This window comes from Montipora foliosa, chromosome 10 (genome assembly GCF_036669935.1).
Source record: "Montipora foliosa isolate CH-2021 chromosome 10, ASM3666993v2, whole genome shotgun sequence".
NCBI classification, from domain to species: Eukaryota; Metazoa; Cnidaria; class Anthozoa; order Scleractinia; family Acroporidae; genus Montipora; species Montipora foliosa.
Genome location: NC_090878.1, coordinates 25,065,113 through 25,082,287, shown reverse-complemented (window position 1 = coordinate 25,082,287; position 17,175 = coordinate 25,065,113). Strand labels below are relative to the sequence as shown.

General features: G+C 39.7%; 1 protein-coding gene across 1 annotated transcript; it reads right to left on the bottom strand.

Moving 5' to 3' along the window:
* Positions 1 to 4,905: 4,905 nt before the first annotated feature.
* LOC137972674 (tigger transposable element-derived protein 6-like) lies at positions 4,906 to 5,715 on the bottom strand. The gene has a single exon (XM_068819403.1). The coding sequence runs from the start codon at positions 5,713 to 5,715 to the stop codon at positions 4,906 to 4,908; it is 810 nt and encodes a 269-aa protein (XP_068675504.1).
* Positions 5,716 to 17,175: the final 11,460 nt, after the last annotated feature.

The following is a 17,175-nucleotide window of genomic DNA, read 5'->3' as shown; positions in this document are numbered from 1 at the left end:
TCTTGTAAAGTATTTTTGCTCCTATCTAAACTTTGCAAATCCAAGGCAACAGGCCTAGATTTTTCCCCTAATCTCACGATCGATGGTAACGCTATAAAGCAAGTAAAATGTGTAAAATCGTTGGGAGTGCATATAGACGATGATCTGGCATTGGGAGCCCTGAAGCACTGTCGGGTGTTCCTCAGACTACGCTGCAGTGTATTTACAACGTCTTGATTCAACCTCATTTTGATTACTGCAGTTAGGTCTGGGGGCATTGTGGTGCTACTTTGGCAAATAAGCTCCAAATTTTGCAAAACCGTGCGGCTCGTATTCTAACCTTTAAACAGCTAGACTGGAAAAGTTTAGATATGCAACGTCAAATTCAAGTGGCCATTATGGTCTATAAATCGCTACATGGCCTTGCTCCTAATTATCTTAGCTCTCTTTTCACTCAAAGAAATAACTCTTATAATTTAAGGGACAATGAGAACAAACTGGTTATTTCACTGCCCCGCACTAACTTTCTTAAAAACAGTTTTAGGTACAATGGTGTGGTCATCTGGAATAACCTTCCCCTGGAACTGCGGCAAGCGGAAACTATCAATAGATTTCGAAGGGGCTGTCACAATTTTATTTTGCTTGACCATTTATACACAGCATTCTTGTAAAGCAGGTTTGTTAATTTCTTCGGGGGTGGGGATAAGTCATACATATTTTAATATTTTAGCTTTATTTACAATGGAAATTTGATACTTTTAGATAGATATATATAGCTTGTAGTGTTGTTATGCCTGATGAACTCACCTCACCTCACCTCGATCATTTATGAAATTTTGCCTTGTTTTGGGAGTTGGCAGGCATTTCTTTGAAATAACTGCCATTTTTAGAATAGAATAATCAAAGATTAAATCCTTGATGATAGCAATGAGAAGAAACAAGGAAGCTCTCGCTTGCCTCTTTGGAAAGTACAAGTTCTAGGCAATTAAGGAATATCTTTTTTGTGGACGATCTGTTTGAGATGTCTACAGCAGCAGTAAGGTGGCTTTTCAAATGCGCAAACGGTGGAGAGGGTCAAATGTCCACAACATGCCAAGAAAACATCTACGCTGGAGAAAACCTTCACATGTCCTCGTCTGGGGCCTGTTTCTGAAAATGCACCAAAACGTTTCGGGCCCAAAATGAATTTGGCACACTTCAACTGTTCATTCTCAAAAGCTGACAAGAAAAAAAAAAGTAACAGCAATTCACGCTTATAAACTTGGGGATATCTAGAAATACAGAACTAATGACTCTACCTTCATACCCTTTTTGCAGCCTCACAGTTTCTTTTCAATTCAGATAGCCTTGCCTGTAGGTCTTGATAATCCATTTAGAACTGAAAATGTAAGATATTATATTTTCATGGAAATAGTTTTTGTTTCTGGACACGCCCTCCATGGAAATCACCCTATGATTGTTAGGGCTAACACCCTTATTTGGACCTAAATAAAGTATTATGTGCCTAAGACTACTAATTCTAAGACTATGGCCAGCATACTACCACTATATGTATATATAGATATATATTTACGAACAATTAATCCACAAGCGCGCTTTAGATATGAGATGATAGATAGCCAACAAGGTGCATAGCACCAAGTTGGCTATAATCACTGCATATCCAACAAGGGCGAGTGGAATATAATGCCCACAAATTATGGATAAATCTTCCCTACTTTATTTTTTGAAAGCAACAAAGCTGATGCGTACAGTTACTGATGTTTGTAGAGCATGGTATAATTAACAATTATTCTTTGAAATCGAGGTGAATAGTGGTAGAATATTTACCGATAGTAATTGTTTTAGTATGTACTCAAGAAGTGATCTCAGCAACAATTGCAGAAAAAAACCATCCAAAGTCGATTTCATTGGCATCTCAATTCATGTGCAGAGTGTTTACAGAAGCTTCAAACATGGCAAATCTAAATAACCTTCGTTAAAATCCTCGTCACAAACAGCAAAATGGTCATTTAGCACCGTTTAAATCAGCAATCTAAATCGAAAGTCTGCTTGTTAAAACATTTTCACCGTTCGATCAAAGTTTTTGAGGTTCATTTGAAATGGAAATTGAAAGTGCAGTTGGTAAAGGATCCACTTGAAATGGTGGCTCTAATTGAGGTTAGCGTTAGTTTGTTGTAATTTGTTGACCCGTCTTGTTTCCTTGCAACCATGTGGAACTTTCTTAAACATTCTTTTATTTCCTCGATTTTAGTATTACTCCGAGTGAAACAAATTGTTGGCGTGAAGATTGTTTAATTTTCAGCAATAATTATCTGGAAAAACGAAGTCAAACACTGGTTGGCAAAAGTATGAACTGTTCTCTTACCTTTGAAAACTTTCTGGCCAAATTTTGTGGCCTTCTTTGTCTTCTGTAGCACAGCATCATCTTGTATTCTCAATATTTCCGATTCATAAATGCTGTGAGTTTACGCCAACCATTTGTTTTGTTTGGATCAAGCATTATTCACAGCATTATTCACTTCGTAGGGAGTGAATAATGCTCAATTACTCCGAGATAGCGAACCAATCAGATTGCTTGAAACATCAAGATCACTGAGTGAGTATATACTAATAGCTGATGTACCATGATGGCTAAGCCAATCAAAATTCTAGAATTGCACTATCCAATGATCTAATTTTTAATATGGGAATTTCATTGTGGGAACTACAACAACCAGATTGCTCTCCAAGGAGTTTTCAGCTAACAGATTACATTAGTTTCAGGTGCTTTTTATTTCCCCAATGAAGTGTGTTGCGTGGAGTATCCTGCAAACAGCAATTAAAACAAATTTACTTGTTTTACCATGCCGCAGCTGTTTGACTACACAGTGAATAAACTAAATTCCTTTTTTCCTCTTATTTTGATTATTTTATTATGTATCACGGATGTGTTATATGTTATTTTTAACATAGAGGGCAAAATTACTAAATGCTGATTGGCTGAGACAGAGGACATTTTACTTTAATTTTGGTTATTGCCCTGGGAAAAATTTACTTTCATATAGCAGAACTGGTTTCATTGCTTTGGCATTGTTGTGCAAAAACAGAATTTCATTCAGCTGAATCGAGAGTTTTAAGTTCATTGACACAAACTGAACACCGCAATGGCTTCCTGCAAAATTGCGTTATGACTCACGTTCTTAACAAAGCTATGCATGAGCACTGCGCAGGCCGAGCTTGGTTTGATGAGAACGGAGGAAGTGGGGAAAAAGTATAAGACCTGGATTGGCAAACTTTTGGCGACATGAGTGGCTGTTTATTAAATCCATAAAGTGTACAGCATTTATTTTTTCACTCATCCCTAAGGAAGAGCTAACCCTTTAAACGACCTTGTTCTGAGCAAAGGTGAGGGTGAAAACCGCTGCCAAGCCCCAAAATGAGACTATCTGTACCGGACAAGACAGGGTGGAGGAGGGGATGAAATTCTAGAACGATACTATCTTCAATCGACATGAAGGGAGAGAAAGCGCTTTGAGGAATGTTATGTCATAACCACGTGGAGTACCGGAAGCCCGTTAGGTGGAAGTGAGAACAGAGTCATAACAAGCGTCATAAAACCATTTATTTTACTGGGTAAAAGAAATCTCCTTTATGACGCACGTCATTAACAAAGCCGCGCAGAGCACTGCATAGGCCGAGCTTGGTTTGATCGGAACGGAGGAAGTGGGGAAAAAGGATAACACCTGGATTGGCAAACGTTTGGCCATGCGAGTGGCCGTTTATTAAGTCCTTAAAGTGTACAGCATTTATTTGCCAATTACTCATCCCCAGGAAGAGCTTACCTTTTAAACGACCTAATTCTCAGCAAAGGTGAGGGTGAAAACCGCCACAGCCCGGACGCAATAGGAAAGTGAGCCACCCCACCCAAAACCCATGCAGTGCACACGATAAGGCTATTAACATAAAGGAAGATAAAGTCAAGACTTAAATAAGACTGGCTCCTGCTAAAAATTTCAAAGTGTGTCACAGATAGTCAACTAAATGAAAAGACACTAAAGGTTTTAATCAATGAGATTGGCCCCTGCTCAAACTCAAAGAATACTAAGGATAAAAACAACAGTATGGTGTCAAGCAATGAACCAGTGCTCAAACTCATAGAATACAAAAGATACTCAACAGAATAAAACAGCACCAGAGCTTTAATCAATGAGATTGACCCCTGCTCAAACCCACTGAAAACTAAAGATACAGTTAAACCTCTCCACAACGGCCACCTTGAGGACAGAAGAAAGTGGCCGTTGTTGAGAGGTGGTCGTTATTGGGAGGTAGGGGTGTAATATGACACCATTTTTTTCGGGAATTAACTGACTGCAATCTTATAGATATAGATAAAATAAACCATAAGATTTAAGTAATGTTTTGAATCATAATATTAACAAGACGTAACGAGCAAGGTTCGTAACATTCGCTGTAAGTACTGTAGACAATTCATGCTTACTGCAGCATACAAATGGAACACAATCAAAATACGTATACAGTATCATTAGAAGGGTAAAGAAACGAAATGTTCCGAAGACAAATATCGATTACTGAATCAGTTTGTAAACGTTCCCATTTAGAATAGCAGATACGTTTTATTTTCTTTTAAATGAAATAAAGCAGTCAAGGGTTGTCTGCTTGAGCGAGATGTCACGCATTTTGCTACACAAAGTGGTGACTTTATTTGTAGCTTGGACGAGTTCTTCGTTCCCATGAAACTCAGCAAACGTAGCAAGGTCATCAGCAGCTCCTAATGCTTCTCTCACGGACTGAAACTTTGGTTCACGTAGCGAAAGGTCAAAGTCATCAACTTTGTCGTCTGCAACAGTTGCATCCTCATCGCTTTCGTTAAGTACCTCGAGTAGCTCCTTTCTTACTTCAGTTCGCCATTCAGCATTATGAACATCAATCAGTGGCTGGGCCTTCATTGGTGGGATCTTGCACCTGATTTAAGAGCCGTTCCAAAGTAAGCAACTCTTCGCCTGCGAAGGGGTCATCGTCCTCTTCACATCCTTCATCAGAGCAATTGATACCGACTTTAGACCAGCACTTCACAATAGTAAGTGGGTCTACTTCTTGCCACGCTTGTTCCATCCATCTTATGGCCTTGAGAAGGTCGATTGATTTGACAATATCGTTTGCCTTTTTGTGGACATTGGTGCGTCCTGTCTGGCTGCAAACATACTGGAGAAGCTTCTTCCTGAACTTCACCTTCCAGTTCTTGATTACTCCTGCATGTAGGCACTGTGTTCTTGAGGTTGTATTCTTTGGGCGAAATGCCACTTTGATGTTGGAGAACATGTTGATTAGTTCTCTTGGATGGCTTGGAGCATTGTCGAGAAACCGGATAATATTCCTCCCAGCGTTCTTCATTCTCGTGTTGAGGATTTGGAGGATTAACTCTGACTGTATCCACGCCTTTGAATTTGCAAAGTAATAACAACCAGCAGGGCGACTTTGATCACGGAACTTTCTGAAACATCTAGGCGTTTTACTTGTGCCAATAACAATTAATGGCTCTTTCTCTCCAGCTGCATTAACAAAGAACGTAACAGTTACTCTTTGTTTTGCTTGTTTTCCGCCCCGACATCGCTTTATCTTTTCTTTGAGGGACTTCCAGAAAGCCCCTGACTCATCCATTCCAGATATCCTGTGGGGCATATCCCAGGGTGAGTTCTTTGACTCTCTCCATCCAGCTGCAAACAGTATCGTCATTTACAGTGCCTCCCTCACCGGCTACATTTCTTTGTGCTGATTTGATTTTTTTGCTGATTTTTCCATTTCTCAAACCAGCCATTTGAAGCCTTGAGTTATTTCTTTCCAAGCCTTTCAACGATGGCAAGTGCCTCCTCCTGTAACATAGGACCACTGACTGGTATGTTAGACGCTCTATAACGTTGATACCATTCCCACAGAATTCTATTGAGCTCACCATACTGCTGCTCGGAATGACCATGCTTTCTTTCCAGGTTTCCACTTTCATTAGATGCCCACCTTTCTAACAAGAATTTCTTTGACGTAATAACGCTGTTAATCTGAGACTTTCTCCATGAAAACTTCGCTGCAAGATCTCTTCTGCCGACAGATGGATTTTTGTTAGGATATTCGATTACTTCAATTTTTTGTTTTAGTATGAGAAACTTTCGTTTAACTCCTCGATTACCATCTTGCCTTATGCTTTTCCTTTTCTCTTTTGCCCTTGTAGGTTCTTCAGTACTTGGCCCACTGGAATTTATTGGTAATGACTGCTCTGAACAATCTTCAAAACCAGTTTTACTCTTGCTGTAGCAGACATCACATCTTGACACGTTTTGGAAGGCTTCCCAACCTTGGGTTTCCTCCAGGGCTGCATATGAACACCACTCAAAATTACACACCGGTTTTCTGCAAGTAATGCATACGTATTTTGTTGATGCTTTACACGAAAAACATTCTCAGGAGGACATTTTGTAGCCATCCAAACAGTTTCACACTGAAACTCATATTATTTGTAGCACTTACTTCATATTTTTTTAGGGAGGGGGGTGGTGGTTTGTAGTGCAAGAGCTACTCAAGTTTACCCATTATTACCAATTCCCATATAGAAAGTTGTTTTTTCTTAATCTACTTGTATTATGAAAGGAGCAACATATATATTAAACTTATCTTAATTTCTAGGTGGATAATGGTCATCCATGGAAGAATAGATGGCTTTACAAGAATCCCCGTTTTTTTGAAATGCAGTACCAACAATCGAGCTGAAACTGTCCTAGGTGCCTTTCTGAAAGCTAAGCAAGAATATGGATTGCCATCAAGAGTGCGGTCAGACAAAGGCGGCGAAAATACATTACAACACCCCTAGAGGGAGCCAGGGAGAGGAAGCATGATCACAGGTCGCAGTGTTCACAACCAAAGAATACAAAGGTTATGGCGTGATTGTTTGATTAGGTCTCTTACATTTATTACCATTTATTTTACCACTTGGAAGATAATGGTGTATTGGAACCATCAAACCCACAGCATTTATTTTCTTTACAATATGTGTACGTTCCAAGAATTAACAGGCACATAGAGAAATGGAAACAAGGTTGTGTACGCCATAGGATAAGATAAGAACAGCAGGCAACAGAAGTCCTTTGCCTTTTTACATTCTTGGCATTCTCAACTTGAGGAGCTCCCAGCATGTTTGCAATGTTTATGAGCCTACTTCTCAGGTAAACAGAGTGAAAATTGAAAACAAATTTTAAGTCAATGTGCCCCCAAAACTCACACCTCCCCATTCCTGTCAGAGGGGCTTGATTTAAGTGTTGACTTACTGGCATCATGATAATTTATGTCAATAAAGCAGGTTTTTGACCAAGTAAATAAAAGTTATTAAAAACAGCTTGCATAGATTTTAATTAAAAGGGGTAGGCCAGACTCTAATTTACAGAAAGGAGTCCAAAAGGGTGAACACCTTCAATTAATTCTCATTCTTTTGTGAAGCCATTTTCCAATCAGAAGTTGAATAGGTCAGTTTCCGGTTTCCAGCTGATTTCTGATGATTGGAGTAAATCTGTTTGGAAGAATGCGAATATATTAAGAGCAGTCACCCTTTGGCTCCTTGCTGTATTGACATAAGAAGGGGAAAAATAAGGAAAACTGCCTAATTTCTTTGTTTTTTTCCAGGAGGAGTTGAGCGGTATGGAATTGACTGGGATGTCCCACTTCCTCAGGAAGCAACTTCGGGTGCTCTCTATCTCCAGAACAGTATCAAGAACGTCTCAACAGCATTGACCCACTGAGAGGAAGTGAATCTTTTGGGATTGACATTTACATGGAAACAGTAACATTTGTCAACACACATGTTGTAGATGCATCATAACTTAACATCAGAAGAGTCCAGTTAAATTATAAACTGAGTACAGTTGAACTTCAAATTAAACCTTTCTGTGTTCTGATTGCGTAAATGCCAATGAAGGCACATACCAACACAACAATTTTATTGTCTTTTGGTTTGCATAATTTGAGTGCTGAAACTAAATTGACTAAAATATAAAGTTCTAGTGAAGTCAAATAAATCTTACAATCATTTCTAAAACCAATAAAATTTAATTGACTATAAAACCAACACAACAAGGGGTTAAAAATATCCCCTTATGTATAGGTGTTAACACTTTTCACATAGTTCTAGTAAAAAAAAATCAGCTGATTGGCTAGGGCACAAAACCTTGCAAAACAATGCACAGTAACTTGCACCTATCACATCAGAAAATGAGGGGTTCATAATCACTTAAACAACCGTACCAACTGTACCATAGAACTTACAACTATAACAACTCTAACTAGAAAATTCTGTCTGGAATCAACAAAAAATTGATTGGCTTTGTCGTAATAATTATGACAATGATGTAATATAGTAAGATACAATAACACAAACTGTGCCCAACTATGAAAATAATTTAACAATTATCCCACATTTTTGTGGTCACAAGTTTCGTAATCAAAATAATTATGTGCCTTATCCACAGCACGCCCCATTTTAAACGCTTGAAAAGGCTTTTCATTCGCTCTTACACACAGCCTTCAGTGCTGAAGAAAATGTGTCTTCGTCTGGGAAGAACCTTGGTAGGGTTATACGAAATGCTCATGCTGACTAGAAGATTGATTCTGTATCCTTTAACTCGATCTGAATGACACCCAGCCCAAACTCAGGTAGACTCGGGGAACCTGTGGCAAAGACCAAGACAGATGCATCTGTAAGAGACTGTAGAATATATTCCTTGATGTTCTCATTATTTTGGTTTAAATCTGACGGGAACTGAAGTCTTGATGTCATCAGCAGTTACTTCTTTGTCTCCTGCTACAAATAACTCCTTAAAGAAGTCAGGATACAATTCCATTCTTCAGCCCCTCCCTTAATTGGTCTAGCATAGTCTTTGGTTTTGCTATAGCATTATGTACTATAAAGGTAATGAGAAAGCAAATTTATTTTCTTGAGCTATATAAGGTAAGTGAGCTTGAGGATTTGAAGTTGGAGAGTTATATTAACATCTTACACCATTTACAGATTTTCCCCTGGCAAAACTGTGTCAGGTACAAGTAAATAATATTTGGGATATCACAGGTTTGATTATAAAATTAAAGGAGACTTACCTTAAGTCGATGTTTGATTGGAATTCTACTTTGTCATCAGTCAGGAACGAAGGAGTTACATGAGAAGCATGCGCATGCTTATCAGGTCAGTCTTTAAAGGGAGCGTTTCCAGCGGAGAACAAGAGGAACAATGGAGCTGGGTGGGAAAACAGCACAGGGCTGGATATGTAACTTCTTCGTTCCTGACTGATTACGAAGTAGAATTCCAATCAAACATCGACTTAAGGTAAGTCTCATTTAATTTTATAATTCTACCTTGTTATCAGTCCAAGTCACTACGGGTTCAATGAGATTTGAAAGCCCTGGGAGATGCGACATAAATGAAAGGAAGGGCCTGGTAGAGAAGACGAATATGTAGTGAAAAGAGTAAACGTGCATTTATTTACGCAACAACTTTGCCACTGGTACATGGAAGGGCAAAGCGAATCAAATGACACAATATAAGCTATGAAAGGACTGGGTTATGGAAGTGCTCGAGCATAGAAGTGCCAAGGTTTCTGTCACTAGGCTTATTGTAGTGCTTAGCAAACGTGTGTGCATTGGACCAACCACCAGCCTTGAGGATGTCCTTCAGTGCAACCCCAGCCTGAGAGGCAAATGACGTGGAGGCTGACAGGCCACTGTGAGCAGAGCACTGAGTGACGTCGACCCCGGCGTCCTTGAGCCCCGACCTCGGCCATTTGCCTATAGTGGTGTTGAAAACAGGTTTAAGTCTCACATAGGTGGGGAGTAGTTGTGAAGTATTCTCCCGGAAATGTGCAGTTGCAGTCAGGTACTGCTCGAGGTGTGCAACGATACAAAGGTCAGGGTCGGCCCTGAAAACTGCAAATTCTAGGGGAGCATTATGCTTCCCAGGGTTGGTGGTCTTTTGCGGTTCGCATATGGTAAACACATATGAGTCTGGAAGTTTTTGCATGCAGTTGATTCGCAGTTTGGACAGAGTTTGGCATCTTTGACCGGAAAGCAGGCACAGCAAGCTAGTCAGTTTAAGGGTAAGAACTTTAAGGCTGAGGGCTGGTTGCAAGGTTTTGAGGTAGGGTAGAACGACACTGACATCCCAAATGGTGTTGTACCAGGGTAGAGAAGGCTTTAGCTCAAAAACCCCCTTAAGGTAACGAGAAACAAGGGGATGTGTTCCAAAGGTAGTGCCCCCTTGCAGGATGAAAACGCAGGACAGTGCAGACAGTGCGGACAGACCTCGAGACCTTCCTCGAAAAGAGAAGCCAGAAAATCGAATCCCTGTTCAACAGTGGCTTCCGTTGCACAGATGCTCCGCTGCGCATAGAATCTTTTCCATTTTCCCAGGTAGGTGTGGTACTGTTTGCCAGCACCCCCGAGCCAAGAAGCCATGATAATGGCCTTGGCATTCAAAGGAAGGTCCGTGCGGTCTAGTCTTTTGCGGATAAGATGTATACGAGCAGCTCTAGTTTCTGGTAAAGAGGGTGTAGCTTGTCTGGTTTATTTGGCAGAAACAGAAACAGGTGACTGCTTGGTTTTAGGTAGACTGGTGGCCGCTTTGTCATGCGTGTTGCTTTTGCAAACCACGGTTGTGTTGGCCAGTTGGGCAGTACACAGATCTCCTCTGCTTTGTCCTCCCGTATTTTCTTTAGGACTGAGGTTATTACACTACAAGGAGGGAATGCCTTAAATTTCATTTCAGTCCAAGTTAGAGAGAACGCGTCTACAGCAATAGCCCCAGGATCTGGGCGGTAGGCGACATATTGGGAAAACTGGTAATTTAGCCGGGAGGCAAATAAATCTGTGTCTAGTTTGAAATGAAGCTCGTGGAGAGCCTGTGATAAAGACGTTGCATTTAGCATCCACTCGGTTTTAGAGCAACTTTGTCTGGATTGGAAGTCCGCCTCCACATGACACGACCTGGCAATATGCGCAGCACTAAGCCAAATATCTTTTCTTTTGCACCAACCCCAGATCTCTTTAGCGAGATCGTTCAGCCACTCAGAATGGCTCGTGCCCATGTGGTTTATAACAGTGACTGCTGTACTGTTATCAATCAGGAGCTGGATGTGCGTAATGCACAGAGCGCAAGAAAACGCCTTAAGGCCTAAAAACACAGCTAGTAACTCGAGATAGTTAATATGATGGGTTTTTACCTCTGAGGACCAGAGGCCTCCAGTTGACTGACTCCCAAGCACTGCTCCCCAACCCTCATTGGACGCATCGGTCGATAGAGTAAATTGTGGTGGGGCACGTGCCATCAAATTATGAGAGTCTAAAATGTGATCTATCCACCACTGAAGATCAGATTTTGCCAGGCCAGAAAGGGCTAGCGTGCATTGAAATTGCCTTTGGAAGCCTTCAAGGCTACAATTTTGCAGCTCTCTAAGGTTCGATAATATAGAGGCTCATGCATTACCCCTGGAAATAAAGCTTCCAGTTTACCAATAACACGATCTACTTCTCGGATGGTGGGGTGCATATTATGGAGCAATGCCAGACAAGCAAACTGTAATTTGCACGCCTTATCATTCTTATCATTATGTAGTAATTGTCATGTTGACGGAATCAAGGGTGAAACCCAAGAAATTCATCCTCTGTGATGTATTAAAATTTGACTTATCCAGATTTGGGGTGAACCCAAGCGAGTGGAATAAGGTGAAGGTGTCAATGACATTGACAGCACAATCATTATAAGTGCTGCCCTGAAGGTAGAGGTCATCAATATACCCACTAGAAATGTGGCCCTTCTCATGCCATTTAGAGAGGGCTGGTTTCAAGAGTTTCGTGAATTTTCGGGGGCACAGGATAGCCCGTTTGGGAGGCAGGTAAATTGGAACAGATGTCCTTTAAACAATAATCTAAGATATTTTCGGTGAGATTTGGCGATTGGCACAGAATAGTATGCATCCTTTAAGTCAACAGATGCCATACTACAATCTTTCTCAATTAATTTGGTTATGGTATGAATCGTGTCCATTTTAAAGTGGATTTTGACAGCATACTGATTTAGCACTTTTGAATTGAAGATCATTCGATGAGTTCCATCCTTTTTATCTCGGAGGAAAATGTTGGAAATTATTTCGCCCAAGGAGTGTTCAGCAGGTTCGATGACATGTTTGGTGAATACTTTGTCAATTTCACCCGCAACGTTAACCTCCCCAGCAACACTTCTCTTGGGACTTGGGACTTGGGATTTTCAATTTACACACAACACTTTTGGGCAAATGGAAGTCTGTAAAAAAAGACTTCATTAATTATTTGGGGATCTTTTAAGACACTAACAATGAAACATGATGGTATCATTTATTGACATACTGTACGTGAAACAGTAAAGACTACTAATGTTCATCATTTCAGTGCTGTTAATTCCATTGTTTGTTCATTCGTTCATAGGTTTATTAATTTTATTTATTCACTCATTCATTTTAGTTATACGGTTATTCCCTTTCACAAATATAAGCAACTGTTTGTAGTTTGAAGTAAACTTCACCAAAGCGTATTGAGTACCGTGAGTCCTGTAAAGGGAATACTTATCATCGCACTTGCATTTGGTCCTGCTCTGATGAAGGTGTAAACACTAGGTCCTTCTTAAGGGGCCTTATATACCCCTTAGCAGAGGCAATGGTTGCTTTGAGGTATGGTACAGTATACCCACCAGGTGGTATGGGTAACACCATAAGCTGACGATTTCCGCTTTCACCTGTTCTCAGCATTTCATATCCTCCGACTGTTGTTCGGTGGTCTGTAACCAAAAAGTCTTCTGTGTTCTTCAACCGCTGGAACCACAAGTGCAACAGTGGCCACAGGTGATGAAACTTGGGGGCGATTTTCAACGCGGCTGACTGCATTGAGCATATTTTCAGCGCGTGACTTGTTCTATGTGATGTAAAAGGAATCCAGGGTAAAATACCAACAACAGGTACGTTAAATTAATATGCATTCACATTCAACAAACGTGGAGTGAAAAGTAGAATGAGAATTAACTATCATGTAAACGACGATCCTACCTCAGGGCATTTGGATGGCTTATATATCCCCCTGGGAATTTTCTAAATCCTTTAAAAAATAAAATACAAATGCCAGGGGTTATCCTGGGGGGAGGGGGGTGGGGGTGGGAGAAGATGGGCACAGGTGGTAGAATTGACTGATGCATAAGGATGTATGCACTTATACCCTTTTGTTTTGTGTTTAAATAAGAGCTACATCAGCTAATAATGTTAAATAAGGGCATTATTTACCATTTCCATCACCAGTAAGACTACTGTTTTCAATTGAACAAAACCCTACCATACAGTAAGCATTTTCATTCCATGCTCCAAATGTAAACCATGAACCGTCCCCTTTCCTATCGAAATCTTTTTTTTTTCTTTTCCTGGAAGTGTTTTTAGAGAATCCAAAATCCGGGCTTGGGTTTGTGAGCCTGATTTAATACGACTATGCTAAGGAGTTCACAGGCAGCGAAAAGCTCAGTAAGGCGGGGGAGTTCACCATAGTCATCTTCAGACTGCAAAACGTCTTCAAGTAAACACTTCATCAATTTCCGATAATTAATTTGGTTTTGTACTTTTATTGAGGGTGGAATTCAGTTCCAAATTTTAACACCAAGAGCATATTGCTGAGTACAATGTTTAAAGAACCATGCTCTACTTTCAAAGTAAATTCCACTCGAAAAACCGATATTGCACTCATTGCTTTATGATTCATGCAATATCGGTTTTTAGCATAAATTTACCATGGAATTCACTAGTTAGGCAATGTATTTTTCTACAGAAGAAAGCAAAGGAAATGATTTAACTATTAAAGCAGCAACTGGAAACATCAAAACGTGGACAATTGAAAACCTTTTATTTTCACTAACCCTACAGGCAGTAAGATTAAATAACCAGAGAGCTCGGCCTTTAGGCTTGGCTAAATCTATAAATTATTTTTAGAAAGGTGAGGCTAATGAAACCAACACATGATTCACTGTTACTCCGAGTTTTGTGCTTACGCACTCATCAGACAGTATTTAATAAAGAAAATTCCTATCACTTAGTTGATATACAAGCGTGTGAGAGAAGCTATTGTTATTTGCATAATTACAATGGACGTGAGTGAGCTATTTAAGGGCGTGGGTTGTGAGAGAAAGTCTATTTATAAAGATGACAGTCAATTGTTCCTTAAGTAGAACTTGTTTTCGTGGTGGCACTTCGAGATAAGTTCAGATCTTTTGTTTAGCAGTTCATTGGGCTTGGAGTTAATTATCATTAGTTTTTCTGTCGTGAAAAGGTCGCATTTCTTCTTCTTCTTCTTCTTCTTCTTCTTCTTATTATTATTATTATTATTATTATTATATTATTATAAATTATTTTTCTAAATAGACTTGACAGTAAAACTTTCCAGTGGCAACATTGTGTCAGATATTAGCTACCACTTCTCTCAATTCTGCTTCATTCACTCTCTTTCTCTAAAATCTCATTATCAGGGTATTTATTACAATGCATGATTACTCAAAACAAGCCCTAGGATTTCACGGTAATGATTGTTTCCTGTACAGTGTTGTTACCGTGTGGTTAAAATAACGGAACCGGAAAATATTTTCCCAGGTAAATATGCAGCCTTACCGATCAAAATTCACTTGATGCGAGTTTTTCCCGCTCTCATTCTTAACTAATAGAGCAATTCATTGGTTAACTCTGCTTCAATATGAAACAAAAACATTGTTTAGCATCTTTCGTCCTGGCCGCCATCTTGTATCGTGCCCAAAGTGCATTGCACGGTACTGGTGGCCCACGTGTTGCTTTCTCCGTGTGATCATTATGGCTTCTGCCACCAAAAAGGAAAAATACGACTCTGTAAGTTTCAAAACATTTAAGAGGTGGTCTTTCAGTGAAGATTTCACCGCGAAAACTTAGGATGAGGGCCAAATCTCTTTGTTGCAATGCAAGATTTGAAGCGAAAATTTCATGTGAGTATGCTTCTTAGTTCGATCTATGAATTAGCAGATCTATTTTGCGACTTTTTCAAGCATTTTGTCCAGCTCTGTTTTAAAGTATTTACAAGATGTTTATTGAAATCAGTGATTATTATTATAATTAAAAACAGGTTCCCATGAATTTTAATGGAACCAAAAGATAGTTACAGATGGGTTCCCATTTTCTCTGTGCTCGGAACCGAAAATTTGTTTTCCATGGGATTTCAAATCCTAGGGCTTGTCAAAATTCTCTGAAGAATACTTTATCAGAGATATGTCCCAAATCGACTGGGTAGGCCTACAGCAAATGACTCTGTTGACAGGTTCTTTTCCTCGTTTTACAATAAATTTAATAAAATTGTCAATAAACATGCTCCTCTAAAAACTGTTTTCTAAGGCAAGGCCAAGCAACTTTCTAAACTGCGGATATCTAGCGGTTTACGTAAATCCATAAAAAATGATCTTTTTCATTCAGGCGATCCTGCAAAATATAAGCTGTACAGAGACAAAATTTCCAGTCTTACCCGCCTCAGTTGCTTGGGGTCAGGCACTAAATATACATTTGGACAAAATTGTCACCATACAAAAGCGAGCTTTGCATTTAATGTATTTCATAGATTATAAATCTCATAGTGTGCCTCTATTTGTAAACTCAGAAATTCTGCCAGTTAAATTACTTTACATTAAATTAGTTGCCTCTTTGCTACATGATGTTGACAATCAGCATGCTCCAAATGTATTTAACCCCTCGAAACAAATTCATTCCTAATCCAAGCAGTCTGCTATAGCTGAAAACTTCCATGTAGAAATGTCGAGAAGAAACCATTGGTCATTGTCCTTTTCTAGAATTTGTACAAAACTATGGAATGGTATCTCTTCTGAGATTCGCCAGCTTAAGAAAACACCTTTAAATGTAAATTGAACGAGATACTTCTGAAGTTTTTTAAAATTGAGGAGACTAATATTGTTATGCGCTACATCAATATTTCGAAGTATATGGCTTCTCTTTAACAGTTACCTGTGATACCTCAAATCATTTATTTATTCATTTGTTTGAACACTTTTTTCTCTTATGTACGAGTCGTTTTTTGGGTACAATTCTTGTAAAATTTAAAGTGTCTTTTTGTTGACTTGTGAGAGCCAGTACTGAGACTTAAGACGTACTGCTGCGGCCATGAAATACCAAAGGGTTCGTCTTTCCCTAATCTACGTTTTAAAGATCCAAGCCACTGATCCTCCGTCTTAGACTTTTCTATTGGGTTGTTCCAGAAAAAATCCACACCCCCCTGACGGATGGGATTCTGGAAATTCTCGTGGGAGGGGGGGTCAAGGACCCTGGAAATCCACGTGGAAGGGGGGGTTGAACTCGAAAAAGTCTTCTGCAGGGGTCATCTGAACCGATAGTTCACATGATTCGAACGTTTAGTTCGGTGACAGTTTAGCGCTCTCAGACCCTGAAAATAGTAGAAATATTTTGTTCACATATTTCTCACCTGACATAAATGATAATCTAAGTTCCTTCGCAGGTCCTTTTATAGCAGAAACGGGAACAAGATACTAAAGAAAGAGCCCTCGCAACAATATGGAGCTTACGAAACGACGACGCCGACGGCAACGACGACGATACAAAACAATAGGTTTAGTGAGCAAAAACAATGGCTCTGCACGCTTTGCACGTGCGTTTTACGTTTTGGTACATTTTTTTGCCGTCATCTCCTAAATGACGACGTGAAATGACTAAATTCAAGGTTCTGTGGAGGACGTTAGCACATGACGATGAATTTTCAGTTCTCTCTCTCTACGCTTCCAACCCACTCATACCACTTAATTAATTCCTGGTTAGTTACTACACATTTTTAACGCGGAACGACATGAAATAGTTTTGTAGTGATATGAGGAACGCGGATTTGTATTTTTAAATCAAGTCCTCGTAGCCATCGTCGTCCTCGTTTTGTAAGCTCCCTAACCTAATATTGCAACGAAGAGTTTGAAACGCCTGACACATTTTTACTCGTACCCAGACCTGGCGTGCCACCGTTGTTTCGTGTAATGATACAGTAAAGAAAGTAAACAATTGATTTACTTTCACACCTTCGCACTTTGTATTCTTTAGGGTTTGTTTTAGTTTTTCATCTAGGTCTACTATT

What these genes read in the sequence shown, in the direction of transcription:
- LOC137972674 (XM_068819403.1), bottom strand. Translation starts at nt 5,715, where the DNA reads ATGACGATACTGTTTGCAGCTGGATGGAGAGAGTCAAAGAACTCACCC.